This window comes from Lepidochelys olivacea (genome assembly GCF_965140295.1).
Source record: "Lepidochelys olivacea isolate rLepOli2 genome assembly, chromosome: 6".
NCBI classification, from domain to species: Eukaryota; Metazoa; Chordata; order Testudines; family Cheloniidae; genus Lepidochelys; species Lepidochelys olivacea.
The window spans coordinates 124,087,033-124,113,069 of record NC_140416.1 but is presented as its reverse complement, the minus strand read 5'-3'; the positions used below and the strand labels follow the sequence as shown (position 1 = coordinate 124,113,069).

The window sequence follows — 26,037 nt, the reverse complement described above, 5'->3', positions numbered from 1 at the left end:
AGTACGTAGTGAATAATTTAATATTGTAATCTTGAGGCAGAGACCCTATTTCTGTTCTGTACTCGCATGAGGGTTGCCACCTCTGCATACAAAAAAATATGGGGCATCTGCCCTCTGAGGTGCAAAAACACAGGACATCCACCTGCCCCCTACCTTCTACCACATACACCTGGCCTCCTCTCCCCACCCCGGCACTGGCTCGCTATCCCATCCCTGGGGATCACACCAGCCCCCACAGCCACCTGCTGCCAGGGCTGCCCTGGCCACTGACCGTGGCAAACAGGGTATGGCACCAGCCGATCCATCGTACTCCCACCTGGCGGTGACCCCACAGCCGGTACCTGCTCTGCCCGTTCCACTGGCTGCTCCCGCGCCACCCCATCCCTGCAGTTCCCAACTACTCCGGAGCTAGGGCGCCCGGGGCGCGGGCACGGCTGCCCTCAGGCTGTCCCGACAAGAGGGGCTGTGGGAGCCAGTGGGGCGTGCCTGACCAAACCCGGCACCTTTACTGCGCTGGGAAGATTTCCAGACGCCAGGACACCTGGGACAGCGGGCGGCCCTGCTTTGTACAGCGCCGAGCGCAGTGGCAATAGGACATGATCATCCCCCGCCAGGCTGCTGTAGGACTGTCCACGGACGGGAACCAGGACCCCCGGGGTCTGGCCTGGGCACAGCCAAGCTCCTACCCTGCGGCCAGGCGGCATCGCTAGGGCGGGGCCAACGCCTGCCCCTCCCTCCCACCTCGGGTTGTCATGGGGGCGGGGGAGGTGCGCGCGCGCGCGGCGGTCGGTGGGGGGCGGAGCCGGCGCTGGGCGCGGAGGCTGCCGGGAGCGGAAGTGCGGCGCGGCGGATGTTGACAGCCGTGGCCCACAACAGGCTGGGTGGCCCGCTGAGGTGAGTCAGGGGGTGGCGCGAGCCGCCTGCCCCCGCCCTGCGGCGGCGTCGGGGGAGTGTCCGGCCCGGGCCGAGGGGCCCGGCGCAGCCCGGGGGGGGGCCTGACCCTTGCGCGCGGGCGGGCGGCCGGCCGGCCGGCCGGCGCCCCCCCCTCCCCGAGCGCAGCGCCAGCCTCGGCCCCCCCCGCCAAGCGGCTCGGCCGCCCTGGCGGGGCCCCTGGTCCGCCGGCGGCCCGGCCCCGGCCCGCCTGTGAGGCGCCCCCCGTATCTGCGCGGGTCACGTCGCGTTTGGCCGTGTCTCCGGCCGGGTAGGTGTTGCTGCCGCGTCGCTGGGACAGACGCGCCGCCGGGAGGCTGCGGCAGCCGCCGCCGCTTGTGCCAAGAGTCCCTAAGCAAGGCCGTTAAATCCCGCTGAGCGCGTGTGGCCCGCCCGCGTTCTGTGCTCGTCCGTAAAGGCGGCCGCAGCCGAAGTGACACACAAGAAACACACAGCGGAGCCTTCCGCTCCAAGTGGCAGGAGAGTGCACGAGGAAACTTCCTTCCACCGTGGGGCTGACTCTTATTTCCATCTGGCATCTTTCACCTGTGTGAGGGAAGCAGCTCTGTGAAGTTTCTCTGCTCCTTGTTTCACCCAGTGATTATTAAAAGGCCCACGTGTCTGTTTTAGGAACATAGCCCTGTATCAAAATGGCTGATGATAATGAAGAGCTGCAGGCAGATGAAGAGCTCCCCGCTCCAGCTGAGGACAACTTTGAGCAGCTGGAGAACAGCAGCCCCGCAGAGCGCAGTGGGCATGTAGCAGTCACTGATGGACACTGCATGTTTGTTTGGGGAGGCTATAAGGTACCATTCTCAAACTGTTATTCTTTTAAAATATTACTACAGCTGAGTCCTCCTTATCTGACAAAACAGCTTCTCTCTGCGCTAACCCAGGCATCTGTCATTGGTGATGCTATTGAGGTTGACCGGCCTCAGTATTTTGACAAAACTCTAAATACATAATATAACCACTCAAAAAAAGTTTGACATGCCACGTACTGAACTTTATAACTTTAAGGTGACATGTAAGTAGTTAGAAATGGTGTGACCCTTGTAAAATGATGTTAAATAAATGCTCTGGAGACTAATCAATGGCTATTTGTAGGAGATGGGGTTTCTTTTCTCTATTTCTTCCCAGCTATTTAATCCTTTGGAAGATAGGGAAATACTGTTGGTTGGTTGATCCAGATATTGCGCAGATCGGCACTTAACCATTTTATCTACACAGCTTTTCCAGCACACCCCTACTTGGAGATACATTAGAGTTCAGAGGTCCTGAGTAGACTGCTAATCATGCTGGCGTATGTGTAGTTTAAAAAGAAAATAAAACCATATTATGATCTAGTTCTTGTTGGTCCAGTTCACAAGGGTAAGGTCACCAAATTTATTTTTCACGTGACATCAGACTAATTTTTTTGCAGATATCTGGAAACAAGGTGCCTAGTGTATTCCATTAACATCTGGCAAAATCCTTTTAAAAAAAAAAGTCTGAGCGCAGATCCTCATGCTAGAGCTTTAGTGTGCCGGGGGAGGGGGTTTGCAAAGGTGGCTTTAACTCATGTTAATACTCCTCTGATCCTGGAGTCTGCAGTGAGCTGGTGCAGTCCCCAGCACAAGCTAAAGTAGCCCTGAGACAGCTTGAATTTGTCACAGTGTGTTACTGCTCCCTAAGGGCTGTTACACAAGCGGGAGTCACTGGAGTGCAGCCTGCACTGGTCACACCACTACTCATCCCTCCTCTGGCTCCTGATGCTATTTTCTGTTTCATAAACATTTAAAAATAGGTGGATTGTTTCTGAGGGGGGAAGGAGGGCAGGCCTGAAAACACTTGATTCTACATGATATAAAATGTCGAGCCTTTTGTAATAGTGCCTTTTCTCTTCTCTGCTGTCCCTGCAGAATGCTCAAGTTAGGGGATTTTATGACTTCTATCTGCCTAGAGATGAAATATGGATCTACAGCATGGAAACTGGAAGATGGTACAGTACATGAGTGACTTTATTTTTCCTTTCTTAAGCCAGTGTCTGTATTTTAAAGAGGTTGTCAAACTGATCTATAAATCATACTGATGCTCCATGGAGGAATTGCTGGTGCATGTCTGGCCAGTATGGCACTGCCTTTCCTCATTTCCAGATGCCAAACTGCCACCCCAAGGTCCTTTGATGTAAATATAAGCAATTTAAATCACTGACTTCAATCACTGTTTAAATCAGCAAGCAGGGAGCTTTGATTTAAATCCATTTTAATCATGTTTTGCATTTGTACCTTTTAGTTATTTTTCTAAAGAAAGGTTGATTTGATTTGCAAGTAAATATAGCCTGTACACTAAATTTGGTGGTTCTTTTTGCTAACCAGGAGGATACACTATATCTATACACATTTAGTTAAGCAGTTATACACTTCCACATACACTTACTCAGATTTTTAATTTTTACCTTTTTTATTTTAGGAAGTGATGCATTTCTCATTTACTAGAGTATGATTGTTTTTTACTTGTGATCTGTGTCATGCTCTACTTGGATGGAAACATAAATTAAAAATGCACAAAAACAACTTTTTAAATAAAACTATCCTTAATGAGCTGGAAACGAGGGAAAAAAAATCAAAATATGTTTTGCATTCAAAACAAACTGGTTTATTAAACAAAGGCAGTATTAACTATGGTTAGTGAATTGAACTGATGTTTCTGGTCACTGTTTTTCATGATTTTAGAACTAATAGATCTCATCCCCTGATCCCTTGTTTTTATTCTTAAACAGTAAGTGGAAAAGAAGCTTTCCTGGTTTTTCAACTCCTAATTGGTTTCTTAACTTGGAATTAAATTAGTAACTGAGCTGAACTAGTTGAATAAAGTGAAATGAAGAGAATATTTTCTCTGCATCTGCAGAAGAGGCTACTGCTGTCAAAAGTTAGGTTTGCACTTCAACAGATTGTAGTTCAAGGAGCTTAGTCAATGGCTTCCACCAGTTCAGTGGTTTGACCTTCTTTAAAATTTGGCAACAAATATGTACTATTAGGGGTTTTTTTTGTATAATTGAAATGATTTGAATAATTATTTAAGCCTTAACATAGGTTGTCAATTTCAAATTTTTAATTTTAAGTGCATTTATTTTTTAGAAGTCCATATTTAATTAAAATTAAAACTGACTTTGGTTTTTTTAATCATTGATTTTTATTCACTCTGCAAACTGCATTATAAAACAGTTAAATATCAAGTTTTCTTAATCTTATTTTTCCATGTAAGTGATTGCTGTAGTTGCCACAGGGATGTCACTTGACTCTAAATGGGAGAGGAGGTGGCTCCCAAGACAGTTTCTCCAATAAGGCGTGACAAACACTGTGGAGTGTTTGAGAACCCCTGATATCAAACATAGTTTCCATAGAGTGTAGATATTTGTAACATACTACAGCAAATAACCTAATGAAATAAACCTATGTTCAGGTAGTATTTTCTTCATTGTGCTGTGAAGGTACAATATCTTTTTTAAATTAAAAACATCTGTTCAGCGACATATACTATTTTTGCCTCCTAGTCCAACAAAAAACCCCGAAAGTTGTTCAGAAGCTGCATACCTGCTGTTGGGGGGGGGGGGGGGTTTGGGGGTTATGTGTTGCTTCACCTCTTTAGACAACTAAGGACTTATCCTGCAAAGTGCTCTAAACTCTTTAAGGAGTAGTATTAACTGGTTCTGAAGGGAGTCCCATCCAGTCTTTCTTGGCAGTTGCTGTCCTTGTGGTCATGTGGAGCCTTGAGTTTGGAAATGCATCCTTGTGATTACAGCGCTTTGGAAACATTAAAAAACCCTCCTTTTTTTTACCAAGATGTGTTTTAAGGGAGGATTCTCTGTGTCTGAGAATCTCTATTTCAAAAAGGTGGAGGGGGGAGGAGAATCCTTAGTCCTCTGAATTGGGCATAGAGAATTCCCCGAAAATACATTTTTGTAAAAGGAGGGTTTTTCAGTGTTTTTGAAGTGCTGTTACTACAAAGATCCAAATGACTCAAAACGGGATTCCTCAATATCCCACAAACACTTGTAGTTACAGAGTAGCAGCCGTGTTAGTCTGTATTCGCAAAAAGAAAAGGAGGACTTGTGGCACCTTGAAGACTAACAAATTTATCTGAGCATAAGGTTTCATGATAAATTTGTTAGTCTGAATGGTGCCACAAGTACTCCTTTTTGTTGCAGTTAATAACTCAGCCAGTCAGACTGAATGCTTCGACTTCAGACAAAATAATTTTTTTCTTTTTTATCAGTTTTTAAATGCATTTTATCTTTCCAGGAATAAAAAAAAAACAGAAGGAGATGTTCCACCTTCCATGTCAGGCAGTTGTGCTGTGTGTGTAGACAAAGTATTGTACTTATTTGGAGGGCATCATGCACGTGGCAATACAAACAAGGTCAGTGTCTGAAGATTAATTATACCCTTTCTATTAAAGAGGTTCCAGTAGACAATGTTTGTAGCCCCATTCTGTACTAAAGGTAAGACTGACTTCTAAGCACATTAAAATGCATCCAAAGCATGAAAATACCACATTTCATAACCTACAAACCCTCTTCCTTCTGAACAGCTATAGTATGTCTGTTGGACTGTGTTAACCAAGCCTCGATATTGTCATGTTAATGACTGGGGAATGCTGAATAGGTAGCAAGTCATTAGGTCCTTCACATTCTCTCCTACAACATACCTTCATCTGCTGTCTATATGTTCATTGCTTGGAACTAAGAAACTAGTTTTCTTTCCCTCAATCGCGTCCTCAAACTTGAAGTAATCCAAACAAATGATACTTTTTTACAATTGCCGAAGAAGCAACAACTTACAGTAGTAGTTTTACCACTCTGAGCTTTTCATCCAGATGACTGACACAGTGATTTCCACCAGTTCAATTTCTCTGTAACTTTATTGGCTGATACGGGTTTTGGGAATGGATCATGTCCAACCCTAGATAGTTTGGCATGACTGAGGGGAGTAGATTGCAATGCTGGAAAACATCCTCCTCTCCAGTAGTTGTAGTTACTGCAGAGGAAGTGGTGTTAATCCTAGTGTACTGGCCAAATTCACCCTGCAGTCATATTACATAGATCCTTTGAGTCTACTTAATTTTGAAGGCTGAGAGCTTAAAAAATCCACTTAAATCTTAAGCTTGCAGCTGAATAGAAGTGGCGACAAATTGAGCTGGTTTGTGGTAGTTTGGTGAAAATGGTTCTCTTTCTTCCTTCCATCCATCTCAGGCTTGGAGAATCTAAGCTTTCACTTAAAAAAGGATACCAGTAAATCATAAACTAGAGTGTAAACTGATGAAGTGATGATGCAGATAGGCTGAAATAAAATAGCTCTGACACCTGACCAGCTTCATATTCATGTCACTGATAGACTTCATCATTAGCATAATGACAAGTTCAGTTCAACATCAGCTGTCCCTCTGCACAGCCAAGTGTGCAAGAAAGGAGAGATGATCATATTATAAAAAAATCTGCTGAGTGGACTATTTTACACTCAAATGGCTGGAGCTTGAGAGAGTACTACAGCTTTCCACCCTGGGATGCGAGTAAACAAAGTTCAGTACTAATACTCCTTTCACAGGTGTAGAACCGCACTAAGGGCCTACTTATGGGTGGTGTTGGATCCTTCCATGTGACTGCAGAATATTTCATCATGGTATTCTGAGCTTGGAAAAGAACTATATACTTTTATGCTGGTGCATGCTAATCAGTATATTGAAACATTTGTTAGTCTTTAGATTTATGCTAACTGTGTGGGTTAAAAAACTTTTATTTTTATTGTGTTGCAGTTCTACATGTTAAACTCCAGATCCAAGGACAAAGTGTTGCAGTGGGTTAGAGTAGAATGTCAAGGTGTTCCCCCCTCATCAAAGGACAAACTTGGAGTTTGGGTTTATAAAAATAAGTAAGCAAGCATGACCAAAAGTATTGCAGTTCTCTTTGTGACTTTTTTTTTAATAAGATTGTCATTCTTGTTGGTGTATTGTATCTAAGATGAACAAAACTGGGAAGGGAATACATGTTATACATTGAATCTCATGCTGGGTTTCATTCTAAATAAACATTTTAAAAGTGCTCAACCCTAAACATGTTTGAAAATAAGAAGAACCTTACTTGTAATTTGGTAACAAAGTCAAGGAAGCATAGTGGGTTTTCCCGTATGCTGTGCGTGAAAAGCCTTTACTGAGCATTAAGTTGTAATAGCAGAGATTGCCATACAATGATATTTGCTTTTGATAATCTTGATGTAATTTCTGTTGAACAGGCTAATATTTTTTGGAGGTTATGGTTATTCGCCTGAAGGGATACCAATAGGAACTTTTGAATTTGATGAAACCTCTTTTTGGGTAAGTAACCTTCTTTCTCCACCTAAGAGTAATTTTCAGTAGAAAACATGCTGGTGCTAGTGCATAATATGTTCATTAAAATGGAAATGTAATAGTTTTTTCATCAATTTTCCAAAGAACTCAGGTCAGCCTAGAGGATGGAATGATCACGTACATGTTCTGGACACTGAAACCTTTTCTTGGAGCCAGCCCATAACCACGGTAATTTTTAAAAGAATTTTGACACTGAGTAAAACATAACTCTTCAGGAGAAATGGCTGCTTTTTCTAGGATTGACACTAGAAGGGACATGAAGATAAAGAGTAGCAATACTATGCAAAGTATCATCACTTGCTAGGCCTGAATGGTTTTTTTAGTTTTGTTCTGATCCTCATTAAGAAAGAGGAAGCCTACAGATCAAAAGGCTGCTCTGCAAAGGTGCCTCCAGGGGCTTCCAGCAGTGGCTTTGAGCAATTGACTTGTCTTGAAGTACCACTTCTGTATTGTAGTCCTATAAATTCAGTAGTTATTTTATTGGCGGATCTGCCTGTCTTTCTCCCTCTCCACTCCCCTCTCACCCACCCCCATGTCTTCTCCTCATATTAAAAGTTTACTTGTATGGTCCAGCCTCACATTTTTGCTCTAGCTCTAGTCTGTCTTCCCCTGATACAATGATAGAAGGTGTGGTATTGTGCAATTACTGTTCCCTAGTATGAAGTGTGTGAAGTCCCAGTTGGTGCCGTGAATCTCTTCTCTCCCCAGCCACACACATATTCCATCCCTATGACCTTGTGTACAAGTCACGAGCCTCCTAGCTGAGAGGGCAGATGTAATGCGCCCTCAGCTTTCCTCTGCTATGGAAAAATAGTACGGCCTTTGCAACAATCCAAGTAACTGTCATTCCTAGTTGTCCTCTGAGAGCATGTAATTTAACTCTGATCTGCAGGAGAGTTCAAAGGAAGGAATGATGGTCTTGTGATTAAAGCATACAACTGAGTCGGGTGATCTTGGTTACAATCCACACAGTTGTTGCTGACCCTGACTGTGTGGTTAGTATTCATTTTCTGCACCTCAGTTTTCCCATCAGTGAAATAACAGAAACGTAGAATTGTAGCACTGAGACAGGACCAGGTATACATAGCCCTGACAGGTGTTTGTCCAACCTGTTAATCCTCCAGTGATGGAGATTCCACAACGCTGTTGGTAACCTATTCCAGTGCTTAACTAACCTTATAATTTAGAAAGATTTTTACCTAAATCTAATGTAAATTTCCCTTTCTGCAAATTAAGCGCATTACTTCTTGTGCTACCTTCAGTGGACATGGAGAACAATTGATCACTGCCCTTTTTGTAACAGCACTTAACATATTTGAAGACTGTTATCAGGTTCCCCCTCTGCCTCTCTTCGAGGCTAAACTTGCCCAGTTTTTTTAACCTTTCTTCACAAGTCAGGTTTCTTCTTCGAGTGATGATCCCCATGTGTATTCCACACATGGGTGCTCATGCGCGTCATGCACCTGAGTCCGGAAGTTTCTCCCCAGCAGTGTCTGTTGACACACACGTGCAGTATGTCTCCTTATGCTCCCGATCAAGAGTCTGAGGGGCAGTGTGGGTCGACGCCACTCCAGTTCTCTCTCACTGCTGCATGGCCTGAGTTGGAACCCCTCTTTCTCCTTTGCTCTTATTTTGATGAGAGTTGTCTCCACACTTTTGTGTAAATAGTTTTTCATAGTGTGGTTTAGTGTAATATAGTATAAACCCTCCCTGATCAGGGGAAACAACCCCGTCACCCAGGGACTATGTCTAGGCCCCGCTCTGTACAGCGGCCTCCACCAACATGTAATGCCCCTCTGAGCACGAGCAATGGTGTGGAGCCTAAAGACAAGCGCCACCGCAAGAGTAAGAAACACTCTCCTGGGCGTAAGAGCAGATCCCCCCAACAGACTGCTCATAAGAGACACATTCCCTCCCTGAGCCGCATCAGGTCGGGAGAGATGTCACACATGGATCCTGCTGAATTGGCACCAAAGGTCCCCTGGCTGGAGGCTATGGCAAAGAAGTGAGATCCATCTGTACCGCCAGTGACCCTCAGTTCTGGGACACTTAGAGCACCTATCTATGAGCGCGGCTCCAGATGCTCTGTCAGAGCCACTCCACCAACATGCTGACTGGCTGGCCGTGACTGCTGAATTGGTTCCCTCCGGTGTCTCAGTGGCACCTCACGGATTGCTGGATGTACAGAGACATTCCAAATGCCAGAGGAGGAGTTCCAGCGTACCCGCAGTCTCCACTCCTCTTGGGCCCACCAATTCTTCGGGATGTCCCCACACCTGAGGATGAATCACTGCTCCTTCTGCAGCAAAGCCCCTTTCCCATCCATCAGATGAGGGCCATCCAGTACCGACAGTCCTGCTGTTTCCAATGGCACCATCATCCGACTCAGAGGAGTCCCAGGAAATAGCCCCACCAACATCTCTGCTGCCATGCAGGAGCCCAGATGGATAGCCGAGGCACCCTTATGACACCCCCATCCCCCCACCCCCAGAGAAGCCTGGTACTGCTTCTCCTGGGGACCGCCCAGACTGAGGGACCCTTCATTCTGGCCCTACTACTGGAGTCCCTGTTTTTGTTTTTAGTAATCCAGCACTTAACTATTTCTATGTCTGATTTTGAAAGCAAGTAGTTTTTCAGTGAGGTTAACCTTGGGGGTACGCAAGACCAATCAGACTCCTGAAAGGGAAACCATGGTCTGGAAAGGTTGAGAGACATTGTCCTAAATTACCTCTTTGACCTGAAAACATCAGGCTTAGCTCTCACCTCTATCCACGTACACCTGGCAGCACTTAGCGCCTGGAGAGATGCTATATCTTTACACACCCTACAGTAGTTAGCTGTCTAGACCACATTTCCCTAGTTTTCTTATGAGAATGTGAATTGGTAGGAACCTATCTATTCCCTAGTTCTGCTTTTATAGGGAAATCAGCAAAGTGAAATTTACAGCCTAACTCCAACCTGTTGTTGACCAACTGACAGCTCTTGAGATTGCAGTGTTGTGTAGCCCTTTTGGTTCCCAAGATGGATAATACCTTTTTATTGGACCAGCTTCTGTTGGTGAAAGCTTGTCTCTCTCACCCATAGCAGTTGGTCCAATAAAAGATATCACCTCACCCACCTTAGCTCTCGAGTTTCGCACTCTTAAACCCACTTGGCTGGTGAATGAAGGATCAAAATAAAGAAAAATGACTGCGTGCTATAGCGCCGCACATTGGACACTAAAGCTGTCTGAATTGTTCAGAAGCAAACTAATAGGATTATAGTGCCATGGATACCAAGGGAGTAAAATCTGATGGGAAGTGACATTCAGATAGTTAAGACAAAGAGTTTGAAACAGTTGATCTCATGCCCTGGAGTTAGCTGTAAGAAAAATATTTATCACTTCCCCACCTCATCTTTTCAATTAAAATCTGAGAGAGTTCCTCATATACATCTATGTCCATCATAAGTCCTCCAGCAAAACCAGACTTGATATTCCTAGGGGTGTTTTTTTTTTTTTAAATTGCAGCCTTTCCTTTCTCTCTTCTTAGGTGACTTCCCAACTGCCTCCCACCCAAACACGTAAAACTTGGGTCTCCTGGGCTTCCCTTATGTAAATGAATGCAACCCCATTTTCTCCCGTCCCCACCTGCTGCTGGTCACCTTAAGTCAGACCATTAACCCAGAGTTTCTGCCCTCTTAACCAATCATGAATTTCTGGGGGGAAATGGTATTTGGTTTTATCTTGAATGTAACATCTGTATAATTATGGAGCTGTTAAAGATCTCTGACCAGATTTCCTTTCTTAGTTTCCAGCCGCTGCTCGATACCACTATCTGAATAACGCTATCGAACAAGTCTTCCTTCTAATTTTAATATTTTCTTATGTCAGGGTAAATCCCCCTCACCCCGAGCAGCCCATGCCTGTGCTACAGTTGGGAACAGAGGCTATGTGTTTGGAGGCAGATACCGAGTAAGTGTAAGAACAGTTTTACAATGTTACTGCTGAATCTCTAAAGTGAATATTTCATTCAACTTTTATCTATTTTATTTTAGGATTCTAGAATGAATGATCTTTATCATCTTAATTTGGACACATGGGAGTGGAATGAAATGTAGGTATCAAAGCTCTTTAGTCTTTTTTTTTTTTTCAAGGCAGTATATCATTGTATTTGTAAATGTGCTTTTTCACCTGCAAATCATTCCAACAGAACTTCAAAGTATTTACCATCAAATGCACTGCTTTTTGAATGTTTATGTTCTAGTACCTTGTTTCACTGGCCATCACTAATTTTAAAGTGCCTGGAGATGAGGAAAACTCCTTCTGCCATTCAGACTGCCATTATTTGAGATTATTCTGTCTTCATTGGATTAGTCTGTCTGCAATAACTCTTTCCAGGAAGTCTGACCTATAATCATTGAGAAATGAACTGTGCCATCCTCAACAAGGAACTGAATTGTTGCTGATAGTTGGTCAAAGTTAGCATCCAATACTCAGCTGCATGAATTTAATATCTGAAAAATCACTGCAACCCAGAAAGTCTGCATTGTGTTTTAGCTGGTCTGTAACTTGGGGTGCTTTTTTGTTTAAATGCAGAATTACACAAGGCATTTGCCCAGTAGGCCGATCTTGGCATTCCTTAACTCCAGTTTCATCAGATCACCTATTTCTCTTTGGAGGGTTTACCACCGATAAGCAGCCACTGAGTAAGTAATTCCAAGGAAACTTTATACTCTCCAAATTCTATACAGTTGCATGCTCAAGTGTCTGTTTAACTGTAAACTCTTTACTAACAGTGTCTCGGTAATACCTAGTGCTTTCCACCCATAGAACTCCAAGTGCTTTATAAAGGTCAATATCACTGTCTCCATTTTACAGATGGGGAAACTGAGGCATGGGTTAAGTGAATTGCCCAAGGTCATCCAACAAACCAGTGGCAGAGCTGGGAATTGAACCCAGGTCTCCTGAGTCCCCCTCTAGTGTCCTAGCCATTGACTATTCCCATGGGTGACATTTTGCAGTGCTCATTGTTCACTTCTCATAGCAGCAGTGGCATTTTTTTAAATAGAGCATCCCACGCCCAATCAGACACTGAGAGCTCATTTCTTAATCTTTCCAGGAATGTGCAAACCTGTGTAGTTAGGTGACCTGCTGTAGACTTATTCAGCCTTGTCAATACTGAAGGTTATTAGGCTTATCTTTGAAAAGTGCTATTTGATTATAGTCAACTCCCTTGTGTGGTGTAAAATCCATTCAGACGAATGGAACATGTGATGGCAGACTACTCCCAGAGTGGTAAGATGGCTGTACCTGTCCCCCAAATTGTAAGAGTTACACTGTCTAGCCCCAGGGGAAAACAAGAATTGCATCATCAACAGACTGGCCATCATGTGAATGATTTCTTATGGTTATTAGAAAAGCAACACTACTCTTGTCTAATTCAACATGTAATCAGCTTTTTGTTTTGTGAACTTTATCAAGACCAGATGCACATTTAGAGAGGCTTATGAAAACTTCATTAATAATATTACATCTAGTTCTCATAGGTACACTGTTTTCTGCAAGGAAAAGCGTTCCATCATTTGTCTGGTCTGTTGTGTTTTAGAAGGAATTTAAAATAAGACATTTCTCTTCCTTCCATAAATGGAAAGATGTAAAGAGGACTATATACCTATACATGTGTATAATTTGACTTGACTTAACAGCACATATATTCAAAAACATAAATAAGGATTTCAGTGTTTGTGTGTAAAGGCTTCCTGTACATGCAGTCATGTGGAGTGGGAACCAGAGAGGAGGAGGAGATGGAGATGATTAGTAATTTATGTTCAACTTTGTGGCTGTATTTTTCTTTTTCTACAAAACCACTACACTCTCACTTCTCATTCAGAGCTGATAATTTACAATTTTTGAAGTTTGTAAAGTTATAAACTTTATTCCTGAATGAAAGTTTTGCTGTGGGTATGGGCAAGGGATAAAAGCATAGGTTCCCCATGTGCCTCTCTCTACTCTGTCCTAGCCCCAGAAAGCCACCAGCGAGAGCAAGTTTTCACACAGCCAGCCAAAAATTGTAAATTTCAGTCCTGAAGAATTGGACACACACATGGTTAAACACTATATTCTTAGGTTATACCAGAACATGCTTGTTCTGGCAACAGTGACAAGGGTTAATATATCTTTGTGTTTATAGGTGATGCTTGGATTTATTGCATCAGTAAGAATGAGTGGAAACAGTTTGAGCATAATTATTCTGAAAAACCGAGGTAAGATGTACACACATTCTTGGAAATGTATAAAAACCAGTATGTGTATCTAGGAAATCTTAGGGGGCAGTCTGTAGCGTTGATACGGCACACATAGGACTCGGATCACTCTTTCACTAATACAGCATCTTTTTTTAAAGTAAAGTAGTGATAAATCAGATTGGTTTCTCTTACCCCACCACAGTAATACATCCTGTTTTATGAAGTTGCAGGATTAAGGTAGCTATATGTCTATACTGATACAGACTCCAGCATATCTCTCTGACTACACTGTTTGGAACTCCGCTATCAGCTGATACTTTACTTATCTGCGTAACTATTAGCCTGTAAAATGGCAGAGAACTAACTAGAATGTGCATTTTAGTGGTGTTAGTACACAAAGTTCTAGTACTCGCCAGGCAGAGTAGACCTTAACATGCCAGACTTGGAAATCCATGCTCAGTCTACTAGCAGAATGATTCTTTAAAACTGCTGCTCTGGACATACGGGGAATTGCAGTGCTTTGATTGCCCTGGCTGACAGCTGGCTCTGCGTCAGAGTACTTTGCTGGATGGACTTTGTCTAAATAGAGACCGTTATCTTTTACACGGCCAAAGTCATAAAATTAACAGTGTTAAGGTGCATAAAAATGGGATGGAAAACATTGTAATGTCACCATAAATCATCTTCGTTTGGAATACTGTTCAGTTCTGGTCACCCAATTTCAAGCCGTAATAGAGGGAGTTCAGAGATGTTTGTCAAAAAAATAATTAAAGGCATGAAAAGACTTGGATATGAAGAGATTCACACAACTGGGACTGTTTAGAGAAAGATACAAGATAACAGTATAGGGAAGGCATGGGGTACTCTTACACTTTATTGTACTAAAAACAAAGGGACGCTGAATAAAAGCGGAAGGTAACAAACTTAGAGAAGGAAATACTCTTTTGCATAAGTGGTCCATGGAATGTGTTGGTACAAGTTGCAACTGAGACAGAGATCCAAGATTGCACTCATGGATTAGACTAAGCACAGTCACAGGGCTTGTCTATACTACGTGCCAGGAGGGGTCGATTTTAGATGTGATAAATCGACTGCTGAGCGCTCTCCCCTCAACTCGGTACTCTACCAGAACGAGGAGCGCAAGCGGAGTCGACTGGAGCTTACTGGAGAGTCGACTTACCGCAGTAGGTTGATCTAAGTACGTCGACTTCAGCAACGTTATTCACGGAGCTGAAGTTGCGTATCTTAGATCGACCCTGTGCGGTAGTGTAGACAAGCCCACGTTCGATAAAATATTTTAGAATGACGATAAACCATAATGCTTCTAGGCATAAGCCAGCATCAACTGATGGGACGGGTGTAGGATAACTTGCTTAGTATGACACTACTTATCTCTTACTGAAGTGTCTAGTACTGACCCCAGCTGCAAGATACCAGACTGAATGGACCACTGGTCTGATCCAGTATCATAATTTATGCGGTGGTCAGCCCTGAGCATACTATAGCTAGTTAACAAGGCTAATCTTTTAGGAAGGGCAATATGGAGAAGTACTCTTTCCTCACTGTGCAAAATTTTGTAGTCAGACTGTAGTAATCTACTAGAGCTAACCTTTGTCCTACCCCAAGCACCTTTCTTACAATTGATCTTCCTGCAGGGTTCAGAAACCTGCCTTAAATAGTTATGTTGAAATTTAAATAACTTTTTTCAGATGCTTGATTAAAAACACTGAAATTTGACTTAAGTACTATAAGGCAGCTAAGGTGTATCGGTAATATGAGTTAGACAGCAGGTGGACTGTGATAGTGTGGATGGTGAGGGTTCACCTTGTCTCATTGTTTGGAGAATCTTATTGTAACTGATTCCTTCGGCTCAAAAACTGGAAGCCTCGGATATGACTGGCTTGATTTAAAAAAACAGAATGCTCTACCTTTAAACAATATTTCTTCACAAACCCTTCAGCTACCCAAACAAGGATTACCGTAAATTTTAGTTTACTTTCAAAAGATGAACTTCATGAGTGCCTGTCATCAGACCTTAGAACCACTCAGCAGTACTTTGCTTTTCCACCCAGACAGCTTACAAAGTGGATATCTCCAATATGATTTGTGTAGAAAGAATAGTAACTTTTAGCCACTGAAGTCATTGTTTACTTTTGCTAGAAGTTATTACATGCCTAAAATAAGCTGCCTGCATCAACCTTGCGTATAAATATCACCTCTTATCTCACAGTGTCTCTCTAATGGTATTAATGCTATACTCGGACTCTTCCCCTCTCTCTCTAATAAATGTGGGGCTTGTTCATTTTACAGGCTGTGGCATACAGCTTGTGCGAGTGAAGAAGGAGAGGTCATTGTTTTTGGTGGCTGTGCCAACAACTTGCTTGCCCATCACAAAGCCGTAAGTCTGGTTTTAAGAATTTCTAGTACTGCTGGGTGGAGAACAAGTTTTTTTAAAAGTGAGACCCCCCCTCCCCCTTAGCATCTGTCACTTCAACTGCAACCTCCAATTGTGAAACGCATTTCTCTGTCATCAGTGACTAAGACTTTCAGTGCCACAGGAAAATTTCACTGTGTTTAAAGGAGAAACTTTTGCTGCTTTTTAAGGAATTAACTTATCAATGCATTTAACAATAAGGCTTCAAATATTAATTAACATCTCTCTTTCCAGGCTCATAGTAATGAAATACTTGTGTTTTCTCTGCAACCAAAATCTCTTGTAAGGTAAAAAAAAAAAAAATACACTTTTGAATCTAACACCTTTGTTCTTCCCTTCTCATTTACTAATACCTTGTACTTTGACTACATAGACTTTAGTACCAAATCATGGTTCCTAGGCATACTTGGGAGACTGAGTTAATAACATTCCCCAAGGAAAGCTGAAGTAGCATTCAATAATGGAAGGAGTCTTGCTGCTTCCATTCTTATGTAAAGACTTTATAATCCTCTGACAATGAAAACAGCTAATACTTTGGGGGGAACAAGTCAACTAAACAGCTTTAAGAAACAGAATTCTTACCTTTGGTGCTATTTCACTTATGTTCTTAATAGTAACTGAAATATTCATTCTTTTTCCAAGGCTGTGCCTAGAAGCAGTCATTTGCTTCAAAGAGATATTAGCCAACTCATGGACCTGCCTCCCAAAGCACTTGCTTCACAGTGTCAATCAGCGGTTTGGAAGTAACAATACATCTGGCTCTTAAGACTTCTATCAGTTACTTCTGTGAAGGTGTGCGTGGATGAGCAATTCTAAAAGATGTAATAATTTTACCAACCACCTGTGGCAGATGTGAAACTTGTATAAATATCTGCATTGTCAGTGGTAGTAGCTTGTTGGTTGTAAGTTGCATGTGAATGGCTTAGAGAGAACCTATTTTTGTGTAAAGATGTTTGCAATAAATGTATTTAATGCAAGTTGAAATGTATCAGTGCCTAAGCTAAGTTAAACCAGTAATGGTTTGTTCAACTTAATGCCACTCACTTCATTATGTGATGATAGGAAAACTACTCTAACCTAAATTACTTCAGAGTGTGTCAATGCAGGGAAATGCTGTTTAAGGAGTTACCCTTCGAGGATTTGTAGGTTGTTGCTGAATTTCTGGGCCTTAAAGTTTGGCAAATGCTAGAAGTATTTTCAGGCATTAATGTTCTTTGGGACACCATTAATATTAAAGAACAATGACACTCTAGCATTATTCAACATGATAAAGTAGTTTTAGTCTGTATTAGCATCTCACTGATAGGAATAAAACAGATTCCTAACATGTTTGGCCACATGAGTTTAAGGTTAGAGAAACTGCTATTCTAATTTAGTCCAGGGATTAGCTCACCAATTTAAGGTCTAGTTTGAGTTGTTTAAAAACAAACAGAGGGATGGTGACTAAGTGTCATGTTGTGGGGTTATTTAAGAGCTGTAAGTGTGAGTAGATGTATTGTCTTAATTGTGAAAATGCTTTAGTCAAACTGGACCATGCATGTCTAGGAGTAGCCAAAAGTACAAACTGCCAGTTTCCCAGGAATGACTTGATTATTAATGTGCTGTTTCCTTCAGCAGCTTCTAGATCCAGAGCTTCATGCATGCTGTAAAGCTGATGACTAACAGCTGCCAGGTTCTGTTCAGCTTCACTAGTTTTAAAACTATTGAAAGTAGATTGTATGTGAGCAGCAACCAGCACTAAGGCCCTTCTGGCTCTGCCTTAACTGTGCTCATTGTCTCCCAGAAGGCATAGGCCACCACTGATACAGTGGAGGGGTTGAGAAACTAATAAATGGCTTGTGATTTAAATATTGGAACAATGTGACTTCAGCACTCCCCTTATTGTCTTTCTTTTTATAATAAACTGAATATTCTGACTATAATTTAATTAGCTGTCTTATATGCTCTCCATTAGGGTGAACAGTAGTGGTGCATTTTATTTGAGCTGTGATTTTTAAGCTTTTAGCTCACCATTCATCTCTTTTACTGTTTTTTTGGCTGCTCAGAGGTATAGTACATATAAAATCACCCCAATATGGACAAAGTATTATACTATTCCCCATTCATTCATAATGTGGCATGGTGGTGCTCCACTGCCAGTAAGTGACTGCAGCTGACTAGTCAGAAGCAAGACTTGGATTTTTGTCCTTGCAGGGTTTTTCTTACCCTATGCCTGTACAGGCTTTTGGTAAACATTATCTTCATTCCTAAACATGGGAGTAGATGTTCTGACTAGAAAGAGGGCTCCAAATATGTTTAAATCCTGGCCTTTGCCCAAGGAGAGCTGAAAAGAACAAGCAGCAGGACTTTTGCTGCAGCATGAGCTAGAGCAGGCAGTAAGGAGAGAATGGACTGGGTCTGGGCCAGTCCTCACAGCATTAGAAAGAGTATCAGTCCAAAATCAGTCTTGCCTTTGACAGCTAAGGCCAGTAGTACTTTACTTGTGCACTTCAGAGGAGTCACATGCTACATGTAATTTAAAGTCCATACAAATAGATGTAGGCCAGGGTCAGATGCAGGAAACAGTTCACCTCTGCCTCTTAAATTTAGTCCAACTGATTATAGCTATTTTACTTTATTAGCAAAATTGGAAGAGGTCCAGATGGCAGGTTTGTGTCTATCCTCTTCTGAAGCAGGAGTAGCAGTTCAAACACATTCATGATTTACGATCAACACACTTCTTTTTCATGTTCAGGAGCTTAGGTGCAGACACTTTCACTTTACCAGGAATATTTCTTGATAAATCAGTATCCTATAAAACAAAATCAAGAGTCAAAATTAAGTAGGAAGTGTTCAACAATCACTCCTTCCCAGCCTCCCATGTCCTCTCTGACTACTAAAGTAATAATGTCACATGAATCAGTCACTGTCACTTTACAGTACAGCATATCTCTGCTTGTTTCTCCAAAGAAAGTGGCCCTCTGATAGTTCAGTAAATGATTGATGAAAATGCAGTGTGCTCAGACCTTCCCCTTTTTAATGAATAAAGAACCATTAACACTTACTGCACCTCCCACCCATTCCAGGGAAAACAATGGATCATCAGATCATATATATGCTTAACACTCCAGCTATCTGAACATAACTTTGTTCAGTAGTATTCAATATACGTAGTTGTTAACAAAGAATCATCAAAGGGGTGCATTCCTAATAAGGTTCCACCACAACTGTTGGTCGACCAGATTATTCAACATTTTTATCAGGGATCTAGAAGTAAATAAGATAATTGATAATAAAATTTGCAGAATGGTAAATGAGGACAGGGCAGTTAGTGTAATCTGGATTGCTTGGTAAATGTATTTGAATACAGCAAAATGCAAGGTCATATATCTAGGAACAAATAATGCAGGCCATGCAGACACAACAGGAGACTTCTCTTAGACAGCAGTCACTCAGAAGAGGATTTAGGGATCCCAGACAAGCAGCTGAACATGAGCTCTAGTGGGACTGCCAAAAAAGGGGCGATGCAACCCTTCGATGTATAAACAAGGATAGCAAGTATGAGCAGGAAGGTGATTTTACCTCTGTACAGGGCACTGATGAGACACTAGAATACTGTGTACAGTTCTGATGTTTAAAAATTGGAGACAATACATAGAAGACCCACAAAAATGATTTGTGGGCTGGAGCAAGTGCCTTACAGTGAGACTAAGCTCAATATGTGTATTTTATCAAAAAGAAGATGATTTGAGAGGTGACTTGATTACAGTGTGTATGTACCTTCATGTACAGAAAATACCCAGTTCTAAAGCATTCCTGAATCTGGCAGAAAAAGAACCAATGGCTGGAATCAGACCAATTTAAAAAAAAAAAAAAAACAGCACAAAATTCTAACTGTGATTAACCACCGGAAAGGAAGTGGTGGATTCTCCAGCTCTTGCTGTCTTCAAATCAAGACTGGATGCTTTTCTTGAAGGTATACTTAGTCAAATGCAGGTTATTAGGCTCAAGATGGGAAACTGAGTAAATCTTGGGGGTTGGGAATAGATGATTTAATGGTCCCTTCTGGCCTTAAAAGTCTATTAATCTCCTATGCCAATAGGGAGAAACAAGGTGTGGGTGAGATATCTTTTATTGGACCAACTTCTTGGGGGGGAGGGGGGGTTGGGGAGGGAGGAGGAAAAGAGCAGAAGGGACTTTCCCAGAGCTTTTCCTCATGTCTGGGAAAGGTACTCAATGTCACAGCTAAATACAAGATTGAAGAGATAGTAATGCAAGGACAAAACAGAAAGCAATAGCACTAAATGCTGCTTTCATTCTTGCTGTAATAGTTTGAACAAGCCAAGAAGATGGCTCTTTACCTTTACACTGCGAAATAAATCTTTTTCTCTTGTGGTAGCTTCTTTGTAATGCATGAAATTATGCAAAGCAGTCTTGGCAGCTGTAAAAAGTACATGAAAGAAGATGTTAAATGGCATGTGCCAGCTTAAAGAGCTGCTGGGTTGAAAAGGACTAGTTGTGCTGTATACAGTACCTTTTCCTTTCTTCTGGGTGCCTGGAGTGAGCTTCACTTTGTATCTTGTAAAAGAAAAAAAAAAAATCACACCATTTACCAGGTGTTAAGGAACTAACTCAAAGTGCTGCCAATCTGTCAAATTAAAATTCATTACTTCTTCAGATAATTCGCTGCAACTTACTTATAGTTTGTCATGGTAGTGTAAGGTGCACATATTGGTATAGCAAAGAGGAGGATATCCTCCGAGTGAGGCTGGCCTGTCAAAGAATTTAGCAGTCTCTCTCCTTCCTAAAATAGCAAAGACATTCCTTGCTGTCAAACTAGAAAAACAACATTTAAACAAAAAGCAACAATTAAAGCAATAAAAATAAACCCAATCTTTTACTACCGAAGAGGCTGGAATTTGGTCCTTCTCCCTCACAGCCCAAGTGCAGAGAAGTCATAATTCCCATGTGTATATCATACCATAATCTGTGGTCACAGTATTACTGAAATGTAGTCAATTTATCAAAAGATGATGGGCTATTGGAGAAGCTCTAGTTTAAAAAAAAAATCTGATAATTAAAATCTGAAGGTCCAAAATTACATGGATTTTCGTTTTAAATGAGGTAAAGGGGAGTTTCCAAATTTGGTTTATACTTTGGCATAGTCAATTAAGACTTGTTATTATAGAAAGAAAGTTTATACTTTTCCTCTTAGATAAATCCATTTCTTCAAATTGTCTAAGTGTGGAATACATCTACTGAAAGCTTTTGAGAAAATATATCCTATGTACATTGAAGGTAAAGGGCTTTTTAAAAAGTACAGTAAACAATTTTAAGTAAACTGGAACTTTTTGTCTTAAGAACTATTTTTATCACAGTTAGATTTTACTTATTGTGTCAGCCTATCAGGGATCTGGGATCCTCCACTATTCTGAGGTCTTGATGGAGTTAATCAGGTGAAGACAAAGGGAAAACTACTTAATGGGTTTGTCAAATCCTTGTTATTTTACCCAAGTTTTGTTGGAACTTGTGTATTTATTACCTTAATACTATGCACTAATACCGCCATACAACTGAGCGACTAGGAAGGTCACATTTCAGCTCCCCACTAGAAAAACTTTAACTGATTTGATCCTTATAATAAAGGAACATTTATACCTGGATTGACCATTTGCAACTTAACTGTGACTGAAAAAGCCAAATTATAATGCAGTGATATGTCTGAACTCATGGGGTCTGTACCAAAGTCACAATCAGTAAACCTCAGCTGTCATTACGCATAGTAGCCAAGTGCTTCACCTTTGTGACATGCCCGATCTCCTCCAAGTTAGGAATTGTTAGCCTCACTGACACTCCTCAAACTGGGTTAGCGGATAGGACCCTGGGGTCCAGGCCATTGGCAGTGTTGAGCAGAGAGACTTTTAAAAACTTTCTAAGCACTTTTATTCTAGCACTTTATTAGAAGTGTAAAGGTGATAATATTTACCTCATTTTCCTGTTGGTCTTGATCCTGTTCCTCCTGTACCACATATGTAAATAAAAGGAAACATTAACACTTGTAGAACATCAGAATCCTTCTCCCAGAAGGGTCATATTCACAGCAGATAGAAAGCCATGTGTGGGCACAGTCTCCTCAATGCATATGGAATGCCATTTTAAGGGAGAGCTAAGTGAAGTGCATTTTTATATAGGGTTTTTCTTTCTATCCCCAAACTCCCTTGGCACATGCAAAGGTGGAAGGAGACAGATTTGGGTGGAAATACTGAAATTCAAGCTGCCAATCTACAAAAGCTTTTATTGTTTTTTTTAACTGCACAATTGATACAGTATGACATTAAGAGATCCTCAGCACAGCTCAGCCACACATCGTACCCCTCAAACGTCTAGTTTTGGTGTGTCTGTGCTCCAGCGAAGCACCCTCCTGGTTTCTTGGGTTGGTGCCTCTTACAACTATTAAACATTAGTCCTGACATTATATACACTGATCTCAAAAAGAACAACCTGATCTAAGAAAAGCGGAAACTACACAAATGCAGTAGAGTAAGTAGTTCTGCAAGCACTACGCAGACTCGGTTTAATATTTATAGTACAATAAAGTAATGATTTAACAGCCTGAGCAGCAAAGTGTGGGGAATGAAACGTGTCTAGAATGTTTACCTTCTCCTCCTGCTGATCTTCCAGGGTCATGTCCTGTAACTCATGTGTTAATACTTCTACCGTGGGGGTTTCTTTACGACCTGCATCAACCTGATGGCCTCTGTTTGGTTTCTGGGCTTGTTTCTTTACTGATTCTTTTATTTTTCCTTTTTTACCTTTCTTCACTTTTTCTTCTTTGCTTGACCCTGCAGACTAGATTTCACATATGAAAATGATTTAAATCTACACTCAAGCACAGAACAAACAATACAAAGGAAAAGCCATAGTTATTTTGGCTTACACCCAATAGCTTCATTATGAGCTCTCTGTCTTCTTCATCCTGGTCCTTGTACTTCTCTTTCATTTTTTTCATTTTACTCTACAGATAAGAAAAATGGGGGTTAATAGTTTAGCAAACAACAAAAAGGAATTTCTGCAAATATCAACATAGAGCTCAACCCTTCACTGGTATATGGATTTGGTCTCTAATTCTTTTTAGTTTAAGCACTGTATTAACCCAACAGACGTCATTTCTATTCAGAGAAATAAGAAATGCTGAAAGTTAGTCAATCAACAATTGTTATTAAACACAGACAACTATTCAACTGAGTCTAAATTTGTCAGATGCCTGGAGATGTTTGAATATGCAAATTGGAATATTGGGCAAATGCTAAAAAAAATTAAACATATGAAATGTGTCTTTCAGAGGGCCCTTTTCATTGGGTAAATCTAATCAATTCTGCAGCTTCATCCATTCTACCTTCTGCCCTCGTTTCATGGGCTGAGGGGCTGACATGCTCTTGTTTGAAACAGGAGAAGATGGGAGCTGTGTGCTGGTCTCTCTTTCCTTTCCTTCAGCTGGTTCTAAATCCTCTATGTCATGTTGCTGCTTCTTTTTCTTCATTTCCCTAAGAGAAAAATAATCATTGGGATATGCCCTCCTACAGGGTTCTGCTGCATGAAACGACAATGATCATACGTTAACATAGCACCTGACTTCCCAAAGGATACATTTCTACAAGTTCAGTCAATAGACCAATCAAGAACACGGAAAATAGGTCACATTGATGATAAAAATTCAACATTTAAACATAGAAGCCAATGACAAAGTGATTCAACAACACAGGAGAAACGGCTTACTTGCCACGACTGATCCCGGAAGATATACACTGGGATACAAGGCTACGTCTGAGTTCCCAGAGGAGGCCAAGGTAGGAACTTGCCAAGCTCAAAGCTATTCGTTTCCCCTCCCCTGACCTTGGAACAACAAGCAGCCCTGCTGCTTCAGCCAGTGTCGTTCATTCCTATCAAAATAAGTAACATATTGTCCAAAAAAAATACAGAACTCTTCTTTCTGAAGGGAGGCCCATCTTTCTCCAGAGAACAGCATCCACTAAGCCACTTCCTCTGCTCCAAAAGGTACGATTAACTAAATATCTTCTATTTCCTTCTGTCCTGTGTCAGGTTCTCTGCATGAAGGTTTGATTAGCATAGCCATGCAAACCTGTGAGCATCAGTGCTAGTGACAGGAGAACATAAGCGCCTAATGTCCAGCTCTCTCCACAACCTCACAATTCAGTTACCAGAACGTGTCTCCCTTCGCATTAGAGACAGACTCGAGCATTTCTGCCTGCTTCAGCTCAATCCAATACTGGCCCATGGACCAGCTGTTCCCAATGCAAGTTGCAAGCGCTGCATATTGGAAAACCTGCTCTCAAAGGTGTCCTTGTGTCTCAGAGAAAGGGATGTCAGACCAGTCCTGAGTGACTACAGTAGCCTTCACCCCCAAGCTCTTAAGGGGAATGTGGAAAGAATCATTGGTGACTTCCTGCTGAAATACTTCCTACCTCTTGCCTTTGATATAACCATGGCAGAATGAAAATAGTCACACCTCCTTCATTAGCCCATCCAGAATGGGGTAGCAGGATCTAGTTTTGATATATGGGACTGACAACCCAAACAAACAATCCAACTGAAAGAAATACTAGGGTGATTAATATTTCTTGATGTCTTCTCAGATCAATTATCTAATTTATTACTCCTATACAATGAGTTCGGGTAGAATGAAGACTCAGATGATTGCCTGCCAGAACACGGGACAAAGTTGGTGGCATGCTGGAAATCAAGCAGTAACTCCCCCCAACACAGATCTCATCTTGTGCTTTGAGTAAGGCATTGCCTGCTCCAAAGAGAAGTCAATAATAAGTTATCTGAGTGAGACACTAAAAGGCATCGAAGTCTTGACACATGCCAGTCACATTGATAAGTCAAGATCCTGAACACATCAACCATTTCAAGGAACATTTGTGACACCAAGCTGAAATTCTCCTCCAAGTCAACTTCATGTCACACTTATAGGAAACACTGGAAAAAGCCATAAAATTGTTTGTAGCTCTGTCAATGATCCAGATGCTTGTGGGGATTCCCAAAGCAGAGGTAGCTGCACTCTGCTCTGGGACACAGGATATCATAACCATGCCTGTCCAGGAGGGACATGGTAAAGCAATATTTGGTGCAATCAACTGGAATGTTTGACTGATTCTCTGTATCTTTAAAGCATGAAAGGGGAAGAGGAAGAGATGCAGGCAAAAAAAAAAAAAAAAAAAACACCACCACCAAAAAGCACAAAGGCCAAGAACAAAGAGAACTGAAGCACTCCGAGACCCACAGCTCCTACTGCATCAAAGTTGTGATCAACACAGATGGAGATGATCACCAGCAGAAACTGTCAGTTATTTATTTTTAAAAGAAATGAATAAAAAAGCACTAACAAGTTGACACACCAAACTAATTCTGTTGGATGAGTATTTGGCTGAAGACCTAAAGGTTTCTGGTTCAAGCCCTGGCTTTGACAAGTGTAACCAGAGTGAAAGAGAGGATGCCTAGAAGAAGATATGGCCAGATTAGCTGATATCAACATGGGTCAGGCAGCCACCTACTGGAAACTGGGAAGCTCCTTAAGAAACCACATCCAGAAAGGAAATTGGTGCCCCTTTGCCTCCAACTCCTACGTTCCACCTCAAGGGCTGGCAAGAGAAGCTGCTGGGCTTAGAACTGAGTTTGGATTCAGTTCCTGCCTTGTTTGCACACAGAAGCATGGGACCATCACCACTGCATCTTTGGGGTAAATAGTATTCTGTGGCATAGAAACCTGAACTAGATCACAAGCCCTCACAAATTAATTTCCACAGTGCAGAAGTTACCCTTTATATTCTGAACCAGACCTTTGAAATAACCCAGTATCCCATCAAAAAAATCAAATTCTTCCAGCTGATAAAAACCAGCTCCTTTGTGTTCACAGTGTCTGTTATATCCATATTGTTAATTTCAAGGGGCAAGAAAAACACTGCAAGTGACTTCTTCAAAAAAGGTTAACTCCTCCTTAAGAAATGAGGACTTTCATACATGGAGATATTTAGACCTTTCCTTCCTTAAAATGAAGACATTCT

At 41.7% G+C, this 26,037-nt stretch overlaps 2 protein-coding genes across 3 annotated transcripts in view; one reads left to right on the top strand and one right to left on the bottom strand.

Moving 5' to 3' along the window:
• Positions 1-806: 806 nt before the first annotated feature.
• On the top strand, positions 807-17,895 carry KLHDC2 (kelch domain containing 2). 2 transcript variants are annotated; one of them, XM_084631393.1, is made up of 14 exons: positions 807-894; positions 1,561-1,736; positions 2,832-2,911; positions 5,214-5,331; positions 6,724-6,839; positions 7,200-7,281; positions 7,399-7,482; positions 11,186-11,266; positions 11,350-11,408; positions 11,891-12,000; positions 13,485-13,557; positions 15,850-15,937; positions 16,208-16,260; positions 16,616-17,895. In XM_084631393.1, exons 2-14 carry the CDS (start codon positions 1,581-1,583, stop codon positions 16,737-16,739), a joined length of 1,224 nt encoding a protein of 407 aa, XP_084487519.1. In that variant the 5' UTR covers positions 807-894; positions 1,561-1,580; the 3' UTR covers positions 16,740-17,895. The 2 variants fall into 2 exon arrangements, with proteins under 2 accessions (XP_084487519.1, XP_084487520.1); XM_084631394.1 differs by lacking the exon at positions 16,208-16,260.
• Positions 17,896-18,413: 518 nt separating this feature from the next.
• The window catches only part of NEMF (nuclear export mediator factor), a 38,295-nt gene continuing 30,671 nt past the window's right edge, over positions 18,414-26,037 (bottom strand). The window contains exons 26-33 of the mRNA XM_084631392.1: positions 23,349-23,496; positions 22,890-22,967; positions 22,610-22,801; positions 21,939-21,971; positions 20,650-20,756; positions 20,487-20,530; positions 20,314-20,393; positions 18,414-18,764 (exon numbers count right to left, since the gene is read on the bottom strand). Coding sequence (XP_084487518.1) covers positions 18,669-18,764; positions 20,314-20,393; positions 20,487-20,530; positions 20,650-20,756; positions 21,939-21,971; positions 22,610-22,801; positions 22,890-22,967; positions 23,349-23,496 — 778 coding nt within the window. The 3' untranslated portion in view covers positions 18,414-18,668. The remainder of the gene's footprint in view (positions 18,765-20,313; positions 20,394-20,486; positions 20,531-20,649; positions 20,757-21,938; positions 21,972-22,609; positions 22,802-22,889; positions 22,968-23,348; positions 23,497-26,037) is intronic.

What these genes read in the sequence shown, in the direction of transcription:
- KLHDC2 (XM_084631393.1), top strand. Translation starts at nt 1,581, where the DNA reads ATGGCTGATGATAATGAAGAGCTGCAGGCAGATGAAGAGCTCCCCGCT. An exon ending in TTGTTTGGGGAGGCTATAAG is followed by an intron (nt 1,737 to 2,831) that starts GTACCATTCTCA and finishes CTGTCCCTGCAG; the next exon opens with AATGCTCAAGTTAGGGGATT. An exon ending in GGAGCCAGCCCATAACCACG is followed by an intron (nt 7,483 to 11,185) that starts GTAATTTTTAAA and finishes TTCTTATGTCAG; the next exon opens with GGTAAATCCCCCTCACCCCG.